Source organism: Lutzomyia longipalpis, chromosome 1 (assembly GCF_024334085.1).
Source record: "Lutzomyia longipalpis isolate SR_M1_2022 chromosome 1, ASM2433408v1".
NCBI classification, from domain to species: domain Eukaryota; kingdom Metazoa; phylum Arthropoda; class Insecta; order Diptera; family Psychodidae; genus Lutzomyia; species Lutzomyia longipalpis.
The window spans coordinates 34179597-34198006 of record NC_074707.1 but is presented as its reverse complement, the minus strand read 5'-3'; the positions used below and the strand labels follow the sequence as shown (position 1 = coordinate 34198006).

The window sequence follows — 18410 nt, the reverse complement described above, 5'->3', positions numbered from 1 at the left end:
AAGTATTAGTTTGTAACCCCTTGATCCCTCATGATCATCTCCGGTTCTTTTATATGCCACACGAGTGTGATAAAATTTTTGCTTATAGATTTAGATTCTTTGGGGCCGTACTACATTAGTTGAAGAGTTGCGTAGTAGAATTTGCAAATATATCATCCGATCGACACATTGTGGATGAAGAAAAAAAAGTTTCCTCTCACTTGGAAGCTTGCGGCCTGTTCTAAATATCGGGGTCTACATACAAGAAAAAAAATTTCCATATATACAATCTGTTGAATACAAAATTTGAAAAGCAAAAAAAAATGCTTCTCCTTTCCACATTGTGCTTCTTTCCTATTTTTCTTGCCCAACATTGTTTTTTTTGGTCTTCTCCGTGGAGAGAGATTGAATGAAGATCGCGAGGGCTCGCTGCGCATCTCAAAAATATGGCTGTTTTGGTCAGTTTAACATGAAATATGGGAGAGAAACTTACCGTGTGACTTGTCTCATTTATTTATTTGTAGCAACTTTGTATATAAACCTACTATTTACGTATCAAATGAATTTTATCCAACTGCTCAAATGGGATATAGAGAGGGGCTTGTTTATATTTTTTTGCGTGTAAATGGGTTCTTTTTGGCATATATACATATATTTAAGTTTTGAGTGTTTGTGTTTTTTTTTATATTCTCTCTCTTCATTCGTGCTTTATGGTGTGGATGGAAAAAATGTTCAAGGGCATCCACAATTTCCTGACAAAGTGGCGCGTAGAAAATATATATATATACATACTCAAAAAAAAAACCGGCGCGTAGAATTTCTCGCGCAAAAGTCATTGAAAAGAGAGTCTCTGGGAGGAAGTTTATTATATTATGAAGAATTAAGTACAAAAAAAGAGTTTTTATAAAAATAGAATTTTCTTAAGCCTCAAATGGATGTTTTTGCATTTTTTCTTTGTAGGTGGGAAGTGCTGAATTCATGGCGCCCGAAGTGGTGGATCTGTTTGTCGGTGAGGCGAATCACTACGATAAGCGATGCGATCTCTGGTCCTTGGGTGTCATTGCGTACATCCTTCTCTGTGGCTATCCACCATTCTCAGGGAATTGTGAGCAGGATTGTGGGTGGAATCGTGGTGAAAACTGTCGTACCTGTCAGGAGTTGCTGTTCGAGTCCATCCAGGATGGTCGATTCGGCTTCCCCGAGCCCGAATGGGATGGTGTCAGTGATGAGGCAAAGGACTTGATAAGGGGGCTCCTGGTGAAGGAGGCGCCGAAGCGTCTTAGTGCCGAGGCTGTTCTTCAGCATCCATGGATCAGGATGGCCGATGAGGAGGACACCATCGATGGTGTGGTGAGAGACCAGAGACGTAGGGCTCTCCAGACACCCGGTATTATACGCCGGTAAGTCTCGTTTTTAACTCTTTCAAATCATCACTCGTTTGCTTTTTTTACCTCCCAATCTTCGTCTTATCGGTCTTATCAAATCTCTTATCGTCGCACTAAATCCATAAGCTCACCCTTTTAAACGAAGAAAATATAATAAAATTGCCAGCACGTGGATCTTTTTCTTATGGATTCTCTTCTGTGTGCTTTTTGTATTTTAAATGAGAATTATTTATTAAAATGAAAAAAAAAGAGAAACTTTTAAAAATAGGAAAAAGAAAATTTTCTATAAGAGTTATTTGTTCAGAACTGCAAAAATTATTTATTAGGTTTCAAAAAAACAGCAATTCCCTAAATATTTTTTAGCTCTGATTGTTTTGAAGTTTTATTCTTTCTTTTTAAAGCTGTTTTAATTACACAAGAAACCTAAGATATTTTTCATAGAATAATTTTTTTTAATTCTCCATTAAAATTGCAATTTCTTCCCCTATTCCTTCTCTTCTAAAATTATTGAAATTTTCATTTTTAATTGTTCCTCTTTAAAGATCTTTCCTAAAAATAGAATTATTGTTTTTTAGGCAGATTAAACTGCTTAAAAATTGCCTTGAATTTACAATGGAGACACCTGGTTTTACCCGGCGCCCCCACCTCGAATTATCAGCAAAAAATGTCAAGATAATTTTCCAGTAAAATGCAAATTTTTATTATTTATTTTTCATTGACAAGTGCCATAATTTTGGCTTAAATATTTAATCAAAATTGTTCTATGTACCTTATATTTATTTTCCTTTTCTTTCAATGCTTTACGTACATTAAATACTCCGTTCTATGTACACAATGATGGGGTACATGGGCTATTAAATTTATCAGTGTGGTGTGTTATATTTAGAGAAACATGCTATCAATGTGGCCGAGTACATGGCAAAAAAACCACGAAGAAAATACTCTAAAATGCGATAAGGAGTTATGTTTTTGTTTTTTCAATTCTGCGATAGCAATTCGCGATTTTTTTTTCTATGTATGACTCCCGTCTTAAAGACTGCGCGAAGCAGCAAAAAAAAATGTAAAGCCAAAAAAGGAAATAGGACAAGGTCTCACAATCTCCTAGCAAAATCTCCCTTATCATGCGCAACTGCGTTCCTCTGTGAAGGTGGGAGCCAATTGATGGGGAGTGTGATGTGTTTTGTGATAAGAGCAAGGCCTAAAATGCGCTCCAGAGCGAGGAAATTGATAGGGCACATTCCTGGCTACATCCAGTAACATCCAGTCTTTCATGGAAAGTTTTTTCCTCTTTTGCGCCACACGCGATATGTGATAAGGAAGGTGACTCGGATATTGTGACTAGCAAAAGGGGAAGGAGGGATTATTTTTCTTCGTTTCGTTGGCAAATTATATCGCAAGAAAGTTTTTTTTTTAATTCTTGTTTTGATACTTTTTACCTCTGCCAGATAATTGAGGCGGTTGTAAACATATTTCGATAATCTCCCGCGAGAGTTACGCACATTGAATGATAACCAATTTGAACTTCCACGGTAGGAAGCATCTTTACCTTAGGGGAGACAGGGGTTGAATGAATTCGTTTGAATTACAAAGGAATCTTTATTTAAAAGAAAATCATAGAATATATTTTTAATATAAATCCATTTTATTTGCTATAAACTTTCGTATTATTCAGAATATTTCTATCAAATTCCCTTTGACTTTGATAAAACAAACTCATCCCATGTCCCCCCTATTTGTACATCGAAGAAAGTGATGCTAAATGGCAAATAATGTGCCTTGTGGTAATTATTTGATAAATATGTTAATTCGAATTACATGTTTTATGCAATTTTCGCAATTCATCCTCATATAAAATCTCCCCTCGAGACACAAAAGCGTTTCAATTAAAACTGAATACTTTGTTTATCCACTTATACTCATCCCTTCATATCTAGTTGATAAAACTATAAAGATAAAATTATGAGCAAATTGATTATCAACGCAGCGTTTGATCTCACACAGAGAGATCATCTTTGGGTGATTTTTAAGAGAGTGAAGAATCATAAATAAATTTCATGACGCGATGTCTCTACAGGAATGGGATTTTCCCGGAAAATTTCTCTCAAGCGGTGATGTTGAATATTTTTATCTTTTACCTATAAATACATTTTCTTTGTTCCAAAAGATTATTTTCTCGTAATTTTATGAGTCTTTTGGATTTTATTTTTTGCCTTGAAAATTTTCAATATCATGCCCATGTCCACATGCCAACTTTCTTTTACTTTGTTGCGTTAATGTATTAATTATTTTATTAAGGAAAGATTTTTAAATTAAATCTTTAAAATTATTTTATGTGTTTCAGTATGTTGGACACCTTAAGGTTTTCGTTAATTTAATAATTTTAATTTTTATACGCGGTAATAAATTGTCACGTCATTTTCATAAGACAATTCCCCGACTGGCCATAATTGACAATTTTTTTTCTATATTGTCTGTATGAAATTTTAAATCTTTGTTTTATTCATATCATTTAATTTGAATAAAACAAAATTGAACATAGAACTGTCTCGATGACATGATAACATAATAAAATAGACGAAGAAGAATAGTCCAGCCGGGTAAAATTTTATGACTATTAATTATTTATTACACGTTGCGTAAAAAAATATCTCCGAGTATTCTATCGCCGTTTAATGTATTAAAATGATCTACAAAATACTTTTATTTTACTTTTTTAGCAATTTTATTACTCTCAATTAAAGACATTTAACTTTCAAAGAAGAAATAATAATTTTCCATTCCCTGTTAGTCAGAGAAATGTCCTAAAATTAATTGATAGATAAGACAGCAAAGAATCTCTGTGCAGTCTTGGCAAGATTTAATGTGACGACCATGATCTTAAACTCTATGCTTCACACCCGAAAGTTGCATGACTTGCTGCATATTCGAGCAATCACGTGTAAATTAATGTGGAAATGCTATATGTATGTATATTTCTTTCTCTTTTGCAGCAATCAATCGGCACGTGAATTGTCACAATTTGCTGAATCGGCAATGGCTGTGAAACGTGTAATTTTGCAGCATTTCTCAATGCGCTACGATTACATGACAAAAGAACGTCCAAATATCTATCAGCCATCGAAGAATGGCCTCGAGGATGCCAAGACCACACTGCGGCAGCACATGGATCAGCACCAGGCGCGCACCAGCGGTCAGGGTGCCCCAGCACTGGGTGGCAATGGTGGTGGTGGTGGCGGCGCCAGTGGTGCCGGGAAATTTGGGAAGGGTCTCGAGTGTGGGGCACCCAAGGGGGCGCTCGACAGTATTATGGAGCTGAAGGAGAAGCTCCCGGCTGAGGGGTTGGTGGAGCGCAGCACAAAGCGCAGTGTGGACTCGAGCAAGAATCGACGAAAGAATCCCACCAAGGGTGGCCAAATGGTGGCCAGGGGAGGTATTCCACCTGAGGAGAATTGGCGCTACAGGAGTAGCACATCGGCTGATAAATATCCACTAGGCTTTAAGAATTATCGTAGTTTTAACAATCAGCAATACAGCAACAATCACATCCGCAACTGGCGCAATGAGTGCGTCTTCGCTCGCCCATGCGGCATGTCCGTTGTGCCGTCCAATGATACAACACGCGCCGGCCATGAGGACGACACGGGCTCCGGCAACTACATTGGGCTATCGCCACCCAGTGAGAGTATCCTTATGCAGCGTCGTCTGCGTTCCATTGCATCGCGTGCTTCCAGCATTGAGATACGTGGCGGAACGACGGCAACAGCTAGCGGCTAGTGCGGACCCAGGTGCGCATCCATTCATCAATCATCCCCCTTCATCCTCCAAAAACACAGTGAGTTTTCCAAAAAACAAAGCATTTTCCCACCCCGCAAGCATCCACGATGCAAAAAGGGCCCATAATATTGTGAATTCTGCTCTTCCATTTTGCGAGTGAAGAAAGTCCCTCTTTTTGCATGGGGTTCAGCTATTCGAAATTATAAAAAGAAATGAAGAATTGATTTCTCATCATCTTGAATTATAAATTCAATAAATTCAAAATATTTGTTTTTTATTTATTCACCTTGAAATTGATCTCATTTTATTTTGCAAAATTCCTAATGAAATTTCCTTGTAAAGGATTTGCAAAATAAAGTGGGAAAGATTTCTTCAAAATTGTATCACATTTAGATGAAAAGATATGGCAATTAAGCGAAGATTTAATGATCTTTTGAAAATATTTTAAAGAAAAATTACCCGATTTTGATGAAATTGTCAAAGAAAATGAAGATTTTTTAATCAAATCGGTTGAATTAATTTGGTTTTATTTATCCGATTTTGATAATTTCAACCGTCATTCAATTCGGTTTTTTGATAGTCTCAAATTGATTAAGGAAATACTGAAAGTTTCTATTTTTAACTAAATCCGACATTTTGTCCGATTTTAATAAAACTGAACATCAGAATTAATAGAATTCGGACGTCTTGGCTAAAACCAAATTATTTGCAATTAGGCAATCAATTTTAATTATTTTCTCATTTGCCAAAATGTTTCATAGAGTTCCGATTTAACCTATTCGATTTTGATAAAAAATAATTTTTAGTAAAGGCAACATTTATTTCCTTTTCATAGCTAACTCATTCAATTTGAATAGTGTTGAAGATTTTTTAATCTCTTATCAAGATCGGACCAATATTTAGGTCCGATTTTGATTAATATACAAAAATTGAAAAGGAGATAAATTTTACTTTTTCAAAAATGAATTATAATCAGAAAGTATTCCAAATCGGATTTATTAAAAGCATTAACAAAAAAATTCTCTTTGACAATTTCTTATCAAAATCTGAGCATTAAACCGATTTTGATAAAAAAAATGAATTTTATTGTTTTACAATAAATTTAAAAAAAACAATGAAGCAAAAGATTTTATTAAAATCGGATAAATACTGACAAAATGCCCATTTAACAATATTTTTAAAAAATCTGGAATTTATCAAAATCTTAAAAAAAACAAAACTAATTCTTAAATTTAAATGTGATACCATCAACCCTTTTCAAATTGACTACAACTCCATCAAATCAATATGGGATGATCAGCAATCTCTGAGATTGTCTTCACTTGCATTACGACCTGATGAATTTCTTTAAAAGTCCTTTATTTTTAATCCCCGTACCTTGGAGCCAAAATAACCTTTATATTCTCAAAGAGATATAAAGAAAAAAAATCATCTATCACAAAAAAATTAACATTACAATATTTTTTTTTTATAAAAAAGAGAGAAATGAGAAGGAACTAATCACAATCATCCATCCATTTTTTTTTAAATTGAGAACTTCTCATTTCTCTCACAATGCGAAAGCTTTTGGTGTGTGAATGCGTGTAATTTGGCAAGAAAAAAAATAAAAGATTTTTTGAAGACAACGAAGTGAAAAAAAAACATCCCCTTCTGTTGTTTTTCTACAGTTTTATTATACAAAACATGTGTGATTGCGTAAAAAACAAAACGAGTGTGCTAAAAAAGAGAAAAATATAATGAAAAAAATCTGTGAGAAAAAAATGAGAAAAGAAGACGTGAAACCAACAGGAATGAATGTGGGGGAGAGAAGGGAGAAGAAGTATAATAAAAAATGTGATCATTTGTCAGTCATTCAATTTACAACTTTGCATAAAAGAAAATGAAATGAGAGAAGATTAATAATTTTTATAACCATTTAATTGTAAAACGAAAAAGGGTATAATGTTGAAAAGAAGATGCGAAGGAGGAAGAGAAAAAATGGTATGAAGACACACTAAATATCGTACATTAACTATGATAGAGGGAAAGTCACATGAATATGTTGCCATGTTATATTTTTATTTTATTTTTTTTTTGCAAATCTTTTTGTGTACAATTTGAAAGTCATTATAAAAAAAAATTGTCTGAAGTGATTGTGGAGACATAATTCTCGCGACACAGAGAATATGATTGTTGAATTAATGTAAAAGAAAATCTTCTTTTCTACTTTATTTGATTATTTCACTTTTTTTCTTCAAATTTGAAGAAGAAAAGAAATAAAAACCATTGAAAATTAAAATAAGATCATCTCCCAGTGTCAGAGCATTTATTATTTTTTTTGTATGTTAAGACTTCTTATAGAAAATCTTCTTGCAAGTTTACTTTTTTTCTAAAAAAGAAAAATAAATGTTTAGAGAAAAAGTTTTCTTGCACAGAAGATGGCATCATTGACATTACAGAAACCACAAAAAAACCATTTTTAAATATTTCCAAAAATTATTTCTCATTGCTATCATGAAATCATTGCAAGGATGTTAATTCATATTTACATTTTTATATTGAGAGTTTTATCTTGTTTATTCGTCAACAGAGGGCTTTCTCAGACAGTTTTTGAGTATAATAAAATTGATTTTAATTTTTTTTATTGATTTTTGAAGTCATTTCGCGAATTTTGAAAAATATTTTTATTACTAAACTTGTTCTGAAACGACTGATAATTAGCTTAATGATTAGTATTCTTTCTTGCGATTTCGAATATCGAGGGTTCGAGTCCTGACAGATTTTTTTTTCACTTAACATTTTTTTTTCAAATCGTTTTTCTTGAGTTTATCTCAGAAAAGGACATTTGAAATTAACAAAAGTTGAGAAGGAATATTCGGAGCACCTAAATATCAATGTTAACTCTCAATTGAGAAGATAAAAAAAAATGAATCAAGTCAGGAATCGAATCAAAGAACTTTGCAAAAGTAACAGAAAGTGCTGACCATTGGACTAAATTACAGTTCAAATCAGAAATGTGTAATATTATTATTATTATTATAATTTTCATGTTTATGTGAAAAGTTTCCAGGATTTTTCATTAAACTTTAAATCTTGGACCTACAATGGAACCCTAAAGAAGGTTTATCCTGAAGACGAATAAATCAGATAAAAGCTCAAATAATAAAAATAAGGAAAAAAAGAAACTCTCAAATGGAAAATTACCAACAAAACAAGATCATGGTAGATTTATGAGAGAAATTTGTCATTTCATATCATCATCGTTGAGATTTCAATTTTGAAAAGTATAAACTATACTAAAAAAAACTACCTTAAATACCTAAAAGTAGGTTTTAATAAAGAAAAAAAAAAAGAATATTTACCTTCTAATAATACCTTTATGTACAACTCTTACATTTAATTAATAACTTTGTCATGTTGAATACAAAATGATAAATTCAACAGTGAATTAAAAGATTTTTTGTGAAATTTGGTGAGAATTATTGCGAAAAAAATATTAATGCTAAAATGAGATTTTTATGAATGGATTTTACAGAGGAAAAAATTAAAGAGAAAAAATATTTTGTAGTAATTTCGCGGAATTATTGTGCGGTAATGAAATTTTACTATAAAAATGTTTCGATTTTTTTCGACGGTGTGAATGTGAATTGGTACAGCAACACCAAAGTACAAAGTTCACGTTATTTTTTAGCTAACAAGCACCGTGAGTCATGTGTAGAAAATTCTTTCTAAAATTAAATTTTTAATAAGCAAAAAAAGCGGAAAGAGAAATTTCATTTTGAGGAAATGCTAAAAACAATCCTAAGAAAAGAGAAAAGTTTAAAAGATCCAGTAAGAGAGAGAGGAATGAAAGAAAAGTCTTTGATTAAAAAAAAACACCATCAAATATTAGAAATGTTAAATTTAAAAAGAAAAAAAATATATTTTTATATATGACGCGAAGGCGGAAGATGAAAAAAAATGTAATATATGATGAAAACTTTGTTCTTTCTTACTATAAGATGAGAAGTTAAAAGAAGAAAAGTAAGAGTCATGTTTATAATTCTCTCTCTTTTTTTCTAGAGTTAGAGGCTCATTTTGAAAAAAAAAACAAGAAAATTGACAAAAAACATCTTTTCTAGTAAGAAAAAGAAATATTTTATTTTAGAAGGCATGAGCCCAAAAAATGCTTCCAAGTAATTATTATGGATAAAAAATAAATAATTACAAAATGATTATTATGAAAAAAAAACCTCACAAAAAAACTAATAAAAAATCATTTAAAAAATCTCAAGAAAAAAAATCCACAAAACTTTAATGAGAAAAGTCTATGATACTATTATTAAAAAAACAAAAGTGTTACTAAAAAAAACTTTAATACAATGAGTAAAGAATTTGCAATTTAGTAAAACGAAACAACAATCAGTCCTAATTTCGCTTTTCTATCTTTATCTTTTATTTTTATCGTGATAAACTTTGCAAAAATAAATGAAAACAATCTGTTTTCACCCAAGCGTATTTTATGGAGATTTAAATGGAAGTTGCTGCGTATTCTTTTATCAATTAATAAATTTTTAGAACAAATTTTGAATAAAAAGTGTACTAAAAATTTTAGAGAATTTTTTTTATATTCAAATTTAATTGGCTTTTAATGAAAATTTTTATAAGTAAATTATTGACTAATGAATTCTTGATAGGAGAAATTATTTGAAAAAAAAAACTTTTCTAATAAGATTAGTGATTATTTTGTGATCTCTGATCAATTTAGTACTGAATAGTAACACTTGTTTACACGGTCATGCGTTTTCTGTACTAATATCGCTCAATTTAACGATTTTAGTACTAATTTTCGTACAAAAATGCTAATTTGTACTAAAGTCCGATAAACGCTCTTTTTTGTTCTAAAACTGAACAAAATTGGCATTTTCTGTACTAACATCACGCAATTTGGAACAACTATAAAATTGCAATCTTGCATTTTCTATTAGTACTAAAATGTAGTGATCAATAAAATCTCCTTAGAAAAATTAAGCATTATCATTAGAACAAATTTCGAGGTAACTTGTACTAAAATTCCGCGATCACTAAATATTTTTAACATAAAACAACGCGATGATTTCTTTTTTATATCATTTTAATTTAAATCTTTCTGTGTATTTAAAAGAAAGTTCCAATTGTACTAAAAACCGTAAGATCTTGTCTTTTTTTTAAGATCGCGAAAGCAATCTTTAAAAAAGTATTCCAAGTTTATTCTAAATAAAATCTTTACAGCATTTTTTCCCCTTAAAAATCTCCATAAATATACAAAAATTGACTAAAGCACAACTAAAAATAATAAAAAATTTTATTAAATTGCGAAAAAGGAAAATTTTTACCTCCCTCTCACCAAAATTTATTCTTAAAAAAATTTAATCTTTCTAACGGCCATGAAATTAGTGAACAAAATTCTTATGGATTACAAAGCGTAGAAAATAAGGAGTATAAAATGTAATAAATTTAAAAAAAGATTAAAGAATTTGAGAAACAAAAAAAAAAACGGAAAAATTAAGAAAATTTCATTTTTTGTGGAAATTTGAACAGTTTGCGAAGAAGAAAAGTTTTGCAAACGAAAGATGAGAACAAGAATTGGGTGGGATATTTTTTTTAAATAAAAAGAGAGAAAGGAGAGTAATAATTGTGATAAAAGCACTGAATAAAATCGGAAGGGAGAAAAGAGAGAACAATTTGATAAGGAAAGAGGGATGACAATGTTCTCAGAAAGAGAGGGAGTATAAAAGCAATAGAAGATGTGTTTCGATCTTGAGTAAGTGGCAAAATTTTGGAGATTAAAAAAATTGAATGAAGAATTAAAAATAAATTTAAAAAAATACTAATAAAAACGATACAAGAGATAATAGAATTTAATAAGAAGTAAAAGAAAAAGAGAAAAATCTCTAATTTTCCTTACCAAACCCTGCTTAACATTAATCTTTTTTTTAAGTAGATGCTTCCGAGTTTTCAGTTAGTTTTCCACCCCCCTCAACATTACTACATATTATTACATATAAAAACTGCAGAACCTTCAACTTATTTTGCTAGAAAACAAATCTAAGAATAGTATCTTCCTACATTTACTTACTATTAAAACACTTTTTTGAATTTTTAAGAATTATTTTTTTTTTATATCTTACACATTTTTTTTGCTTTTCTTATTTACAAATGCTATCCAACACTGAGATAAAAATTATTTCCTAAGAATTTATTCTTATTTTTTTCCAATATCCAGAGAACTACTTAAGAGAAGATGAAAGAAAAAAATGTAATTTTAACTGATAAAAAAAAACTATTGCACTGATGTAGTGTGATAAAGAAGGAGAAAGAAAGAAAAAAATGTACCCTAAAATCTGCAGAATTTGAATGATAAAGAAAACCCTAGATTTAAGTTCTTTTTTATACAATTTGAGAAGTACTACATTTTTGTTATTGCTTATGATGAAGAAGACGATAAGAGGAAAAAGAAAAAAAAGCCCAACACCGATAGAACACAAAAAAATAAGAGAAAAAAAAATGAGGAGAAAATTTGTCATACTATATTGAGAAAGACTGTAAAGGAGAACTTTTTTTCATAATAAATGTCCAATAATAAATGATTGTGAAGATGAATTATGGAAAAAATTCTCTTAAAAAATAATACGAAAAAATACAATGGATTAAAAAATCACAAAGAAAAACCAAAATCTTACATTCTCTTTCATATCTTGAATAGAAAATAATGTTAAACAAGAAAAAAAAAAACAATTATTAAAATTAGTTTCTACTATATAAGACTAATAAAAAGAAATCCTTTATTAATTGCAGGAAAATTTGATTGTGAAAGTTTTAACCGTGAAAGCAAATTATATTGATTTATAATTATTTTAAATTGAAATAGTATCTAAAACTAATGCAATATATTTGTCAGAAAATATGAAAGAAATGTCTCAATAAAAGTGATTTTCCATAAAAAAAATGTGTTTTAATTTTCCCCGGCAGTTTTCACTGAATTTTGGGAATTTTTAAAAGGGAAGAAAAATTCTTTTTAGCAGTGTTTCTGGCAATATTTTTACCTTAAGATGATTTTTACGCGATGTGTAGTGAATAGTGTAATAAAATACCGTCGTAAAAGCTTACCCGGCTGGTAAGTAATTGATTTTCCTACAAAATAATACACAACATAGAAGAAAAATCAGAAAATTCAGTTCTCTTGGAACGTTTGGAATTTATGACCAGCCGGGTAAACAATTAGTTGGTGTTCCACTTCGTGGCCAACACCAAGTATTGTAATCGTCGGATTTTCCGACCACCTCAGATCGAGCTCAAACTTGGTATGAGCACGTTTCAGACAACCCACATTCCAAAAATGGTGGTGGAAAATTTTTGATCCGGCCGGCCGGTCGCCCAAACTTTGCCTTATAGCTAGAGAACGGTAACAAATAGAGACTTCCGGTTTGAAGTTTTCTATAGAAATGTGGGTGTAAAATTTCAATTTTTCACATTTTCGAAATCCAAGATGGCCGCCGTCCGCCATTTTGAAACACCATCAACCAGTTCCCTTATAGCTAGAGATCTGAATTTTTTGTATGTTGTAGAACTCAGTGAGACGTTTTCATCGATAATTCATACTTGAAAATCGGTCAAGCCGTTTAGCAAATATGGCGGTCTAAAGCAAAAAGTGTTTTTTCGATATATCTCGAGAACGGCTTGACCGATTTTGACCATCTTGGTATCAAATGAAAGGTATTGAGAAGCCCTACAACTGCCTAGAACATTTCAAGTTTCAAAAACATCCGCAAGAGGCGCTAAAAACAAAAACAAAAATTGCCTAACTTTAAGGGGCTATATCTCCCAACATCTGTTATCGTTTTCCTTTAAATTTTGATATGTTGTAGCCTGACTCAATATCTTTCACCAGTCCGAAAATGAAGAAAATCTATGTCGCCGTTTAGAAGATATAGCCATTTGAAAAATTCTTGAATTTGAAAAGTTCTAAGAGCCATATCTCCTGCACTGCTTGACCGATTTTGCCCATCTTAGTATCAAATTAAAGGTTTTGCAATTCTCTACAACTTTCTAGAACATCAGAACCCTCTAGAACCACTTCTTCGAGACAAAAAATGCAAAAAACTGTTTTGCTAGAACAAAAATCCGCCATTTTGTGTTATGGAGATGACCTTGAAAATTATTGAAATTTATGTCAATTTATAGCCTGTTTTAATACCTTTCCAAAACTAGTCAAGAAATTTCTGTAGGTCTTATAGAACCAAAGATATAACCATTTTTATCCATCAAATTGCCGAATTTTACAAAAAAAAATTAACTTTGCCTATACTAATACTGCTCACAAATAGTATTACAACGCATAAACAAACTTCTACATGTTGTGGGACACCAACTCTTATAACTGGACGCGTTATGATTGACTTTCGATATGGAAAAACTAATTTTCCGGTATAAAACGTATAAAAGATATTTTTAATTTTTAAAGTATTTCTTTATTTTATTGTCTGATATTTTCATCCGGCAAAAGCTTTTTTTTACATTAGTAAATAATCTAAAATAGAAAAAAAATTTTTTTTTGAAGTTCTTTTGCTTTTGTTCCGTTAAAAAAATCGTTAAGAATTACAAAATTCGCAAAAAACATTATTTTTCTTCATCTGTTTTATCGACTTTTCTATAAACGATTTTTAATCGATATTTTATAAATACGATATTTTGATTTTTGACAACATCCCCTTCTCACTCTCACACATTCAAAAATTGATCTCGTCTCTTTTTTTCTCGTTACAAAAGCACAGCATACTTTGTTATTGTTTACAAGTTTTTAATCATTTGATTTTCTCAAAAATAGAGAGAAAATTCTTTTAATTTCTCTAAAAGAGATCTATTATTTAGTGACGAAACACCTAATTTTGATTTTTCAATGGATATTCTCAAAGCGGAAATTGCCAAGAAACGAAAACTTCTCGAAGAGCAGCAATTGCTTGTAAGTTAAAGAATTTTCCAGACATTTTCTTTCATTTTTCATGCATTTCCCGACAATGTATTAATTCAATTTTGCAGGATGGTGGAAAGAAATACTTCAAAAGGGGTGAATTGCTTGCAAAAGAGCAGGAAAAGTACTTCCAAACTTACGGTCAGAGGGAAGAACAAACCGAATCAACGAGTTCCGGAAGTTGCGTTGCCAGCACTGATGTTACAAGTGAACATTCCATCCTACCACGTCCGGAAGTGATTCGACGACTCCGCGAGCGCTGTGAACCAATTCGTCTTTTCGGGGAAAATGACCAGGAAGCCTTCCGGAGGTTGCGCCAGTGCGAAATTACCCAACCGGAGATCAATCGTGGTTTCCGGAATGACTTCCAGGAGGCCATGGAGCAAGTTGATCAGGCGTACCTCGATGAAATTCTCACATCTCACGGAAATGAGAGCACAAGTTCGGGTGAGAAGACCTCAACGGATGACTTTCCGGAAGATGAAACGATTACGTGGGATACGATTCAGGAGATGGCAAAGCGACGCCTTGGACGTGGAAACAAGGATCACGATATGAATGTCATCACCACACTGCTGCAGTACCTGCTGAAGCTGTGGAATAGCAATCTCAATGAGTGCTCAACGGCCGAGAGGATGTCCACGAAGATGAAAATTGCTCGGGCAACATTCACACAGACTCGCGTGTATATGAAGCCCCTCTTCCGGAAGCTGAAGAACAAGACACTGCCTGAGGATATTCTGGACAGTCTCACGGATATTGCTCGTGCTCTCCTGGAACGGAACTACATCGCTGCGAGTGATGCTTACCTACAGATGGCCATTGGGAATGCTCCGTGGCCCATTGGGGTGACCATGGTGGGTATCCACGCTCGTACGGGACGAGAAAAGATCTTCAGTAAGAATGTGGCGCATGTGCTGAACGATGAGACCCAGCGGAAGTACATTCAGGGATTGAAACGTCTCATGACCAAGTGTCAGGAATTCTTCCCAACTAATCCCTCTCGGTGCGTTGAGTATGTTAGCAAAAAAGACATGGTTGAGTAAATAAAGTTATTAATTAATTATCCTGGTGTTTGTTTTTGGAGGAAATAATGTTTCTGGAGAGGAAGAAGTTGAAAAATTCAAATTTTAGCGGGAGATTTGCAAACCCTCAATCGTCAGTTAAATCACCGACAACTACAATTTACCTTCTGTGAAAATGTAGATGCGTGACGTGCTGATGTAGTCGACGCATTCTTTTGACGTTTCTGCTTTTTGTTTATACATCCTTTGTCAACAGGATACAAAACTTCTTAAAACAATGAGGTGTGCTGTCCCTTCGTGCTCCACAAAGACTTACTACCACGCTGGCGTCCCAGGGAAGAGACTGGGGAAGAAATTCACCTACCACCAATTCCCAAAGGACCCTCATCTAAGAGCTCTGTGGCAGAATCGTCTTGGCGTGAAGGATGTTGGTGCCTTTGATCACGTTTGCAATCTACACTTCCTCGAAGGGGATTACATTATTAAGGGGCGTCTACCGCGTCTACGGCCGGGTACAGTGCCCCTGCAAGTGACTGACACCATCAAGAGTGAGGAGAGTGAGCCCAACAACTCCATTCAGGAGTCTGGAAAAATTATCAAAGGACCCAAAACACCGCTCCTAAAAGATCCTTCAAATGAGCAGGCATGTGATGAACTTGATGAGATTTCCAATATTCCGGAATATCACATACAAATCCCCACGCAGCCTACAAAAGTAATAAAAACTCTATCTATAAGGCCACTACAGAGGCCTCAGTACGTATTAAAGAAGATTCCGAATCTTTCCGTAAAGTGCACAAGTACCACAGCCTCCAAAACAAAATCAACACAGACAGATACCACGTACGATGAAGTAGAACTGCAGATTATGAAGGAAGAGGTGGTGCCGCAGTTGAAGCATAAAATCCAAGGCCTCCGGAGCGCATATAATGGGCAAAAGAAACTCATAGAAACACTTCAAAGAGATAATAAATATCTTCAGAAACAGTTGCTGGAGGCCCTGGAAAAAGTTGGGGTAGCTGAGGGATTGGCGCCAATGACAGAGGTGGGCAAATTTCTGTTGAGAGATGGAGGAAGGCCACGTGAATATACACCGGAGATGAGGAGATTCGCCGTGGGACTACATACAATATCAAAGAAGGCCTATCGTTATGTTAGGAAAGAACTGGGGTGCACCCTGCCACACAAAGGGAGTGTGAACGCGTGGAAAAGGAAAATGTCCGCAAAGAAATCTTCCGCAAAACGAAAAGCTTCCGCCAACAGAAAGAAGGGTGAAGAAAGCGACAAAATTCTCGTGGATGAGGACTCTGAGGAAGACGACGACGATGAGGACGAGGATAGCGACCAAATCGTTGTTGATGAGGAGGAGGAGGAGGATGACGATGAAGATCTGACCGATACAGCTTCAGATATTTCTCATGAAAAAAATGCAGCTGCTGTGGAGAGAACTAAATCCAGGATGGAGCTAAAGGATTGGTTGGATCTTGAAAAAGCTGTAGTATGTGATGTAGTCAAAGAGGATCTTGATTGGGTTTTAGAAATGGACGATTCTTAATAAAAACTTTGATTTAACAAGAAAAATGTCTGTTCATTTTGGTTCTTTGCGGTTCTTTAGAATTTTGGACTCGTAAACGAATATTCTTCAAAATATTGAGAATATTAAAATATCCTATAAAAGCGATTCATGTTATCTTGACCATCCTATACTTTCAGGAATATTCTTTAAACCTTTAAAATAAAATGAATATTCTTCATATCAGAGGAATATTAAAATTTTTACTTCATTTCTGTCGGTTGTTGATAGTTCTTGACCACATAATTGTTTAAAATCTATGAGGAATTTTTAGGTTATGTAGCTTAACTTTGAACCTATTTTTTTTTCAAGATTGGTCAATAACTCAAAGAAAATCAGTCTGATTAGCACAAAACCATTTTCTAAATTTTCTTTGTTCTTTGAAGACGATTTTAGCTATTTTTCATTAAAATTAGTCCAGTAGATTTTTTTACAATAAATAAAAATTAAAGTCAACGTGGCTTAAAAAAGATGGCGTCATTTTTATTTACATATCGACTAAAATCTTTTTGCAAAATTTTCTACCTACTTAAAATCTGTTTGCTCGTTAGATTATTATTTAATTGGAAAAGGAATAGTCAAGAAATGAAGTTAAATCAGTTGAATACTTTAAAAGATTATCTTCTATGCGAAAAATTATGTCAATTAAAAGCTATTCAAGAAAAAGGATTTTATTCATTTCTATTTAAAAACAATCCTGATTTCAGGAAAATTTATTATACAGTTTATCTTGTAAAACTCCTTTAAGAATCTTTATGTTTATAGATTCAGATGTACAATATTTTAGGAGATGGAAATGTTGTGCTAGCCAAAAATGAAAAATCTTCGTGCTTTCTGATTTTTCATTCTATATAAAAAAAAATCTTTATTTCAAAATGACGATTATTTTATGCTTCAATTCACCCCATTTTACAGTATTTACTGCAAAAAAGTAATATAAAATTAAATCAAACAATTTCCCTGCATATTGTGGATGTTTGTAAATAGAAAAATTAAACTTTCAATTAATTGATAAAACGGCTGCGGGTGTACGACAAATATTTAACAGTAGTGAAAGTAATAATCAATCACTATTTTCACGTCTCCATTCGTATTTTAACCCAGATTTGCTCAATGTATAATACACTCAGAAAATTTGCTTATTATTTTTTTTTTTAAATTTTTTCATTAAAGCTGAATTCATTTGGCTAAAGAAGGGATTTTACAACTTTAAGTGTGATGGGGTAATTCGGTTCATTTTAAAACCTTAGTCCTTAAACACGAATACGGCTTTTTTCGGGAGCTTTAATGCTGTACGTTGAGAGCTTTTAAACTACAGGTTACAAGTCTTAAAGATTTATTTCTACCAGGCTCAAAATTCTCAGGAAAAGAGATAAAGTTTTAACAAAATGAGCGGAAATTTCTTGTGAAACATTTTAGAATAAATACTTAAATATTTCTAGAAAGCTCTAAGAAGTTATCAGGAAATATAAAAAACTAGTAAACCCTAGCCCCCAATCACGTGTGAGCAAACTCCATTTTAAGCTATAAAAGGGGGCGTATATTAGTAGGGGGGATGAATAATACGGTACCCCGAAAAATTCTAAAAATAAAAAAATCCCGTTATCTGACCCTTCAGCAGTAGAAAATGGGAAAAAATCAATTTTTCTGTGGGGGCGCTACAAAGGGGGGTTGGGGCGGAATCCCATATAGCGCTTGCAACTCGT

General features: G+C 32.8%; 2 protein-coding genes across 2 annotated transcripts in view; both read left to right on the top strand.

The window, feature by feature from the left end:
* The window catches only part of LOC129786007 (MAP kinase-interacting serine/threonine-protein kinase 1), a 49974-nt gene extending 38155 nt beyond the window's left edge, over positions 1 to 11819 (top strand). The window contains exons 5-6 of the mRNA XM_055820761.1: positions 940 to 1379; positions 4355 to 11819. Coding sequence (XP_055676736.1) covers positions 940 to 1379; positions 4355 to 5138 — 1224 coding nt within the window. The 3' untranslated portion in view covers positions 5139 to 11819. The remainder of the gene's footprint in view (positions 1 to 939; positions 1380 to 4354) is intronic.
* A 2093-nt stretch (positions 11820 to 13912) lies between these two features.
* LOC129786116 (pre-mRNA-splicing factor 18) lies at positions 13913 to 15176 on the top strand. Its single transcript, XM_055820937.1, has 2 exons — positions 13913 to 14097; positions 14175 to 15176. Exons 1-2 carry the CDS (start codon positions 14035 to 14037, stop codon positions 15150 to 15152), a joined length of 1041 nt encoding a protein of 346 aa, XP_055676912.1. The 5' UTR covers positions 13913 to 14034; the 3' UTR covers positions 15153 to 15176.
* The last annotated feature ends 3234 nt before the right edge of the window (positions 15177 to 18410 follow it).

Excerpts from the sequence above, each read along its gene's own strand:
- LOC129786116 (XM_055820937.1), top strand. The coding sequence starts at position 14,035 with ATGGATATTCTCAAAGCGGAAATTGCCAAGAAACGAAAACTTCTCGAA. Across the intron at positions 14,098-14,174 it reads TCGAAGAGCAGCAATTGCTT|GATGGTGGAAAGAAATACTT; the intron begins GTAAGTTAAAGA and ends TCAATTTTGCAG.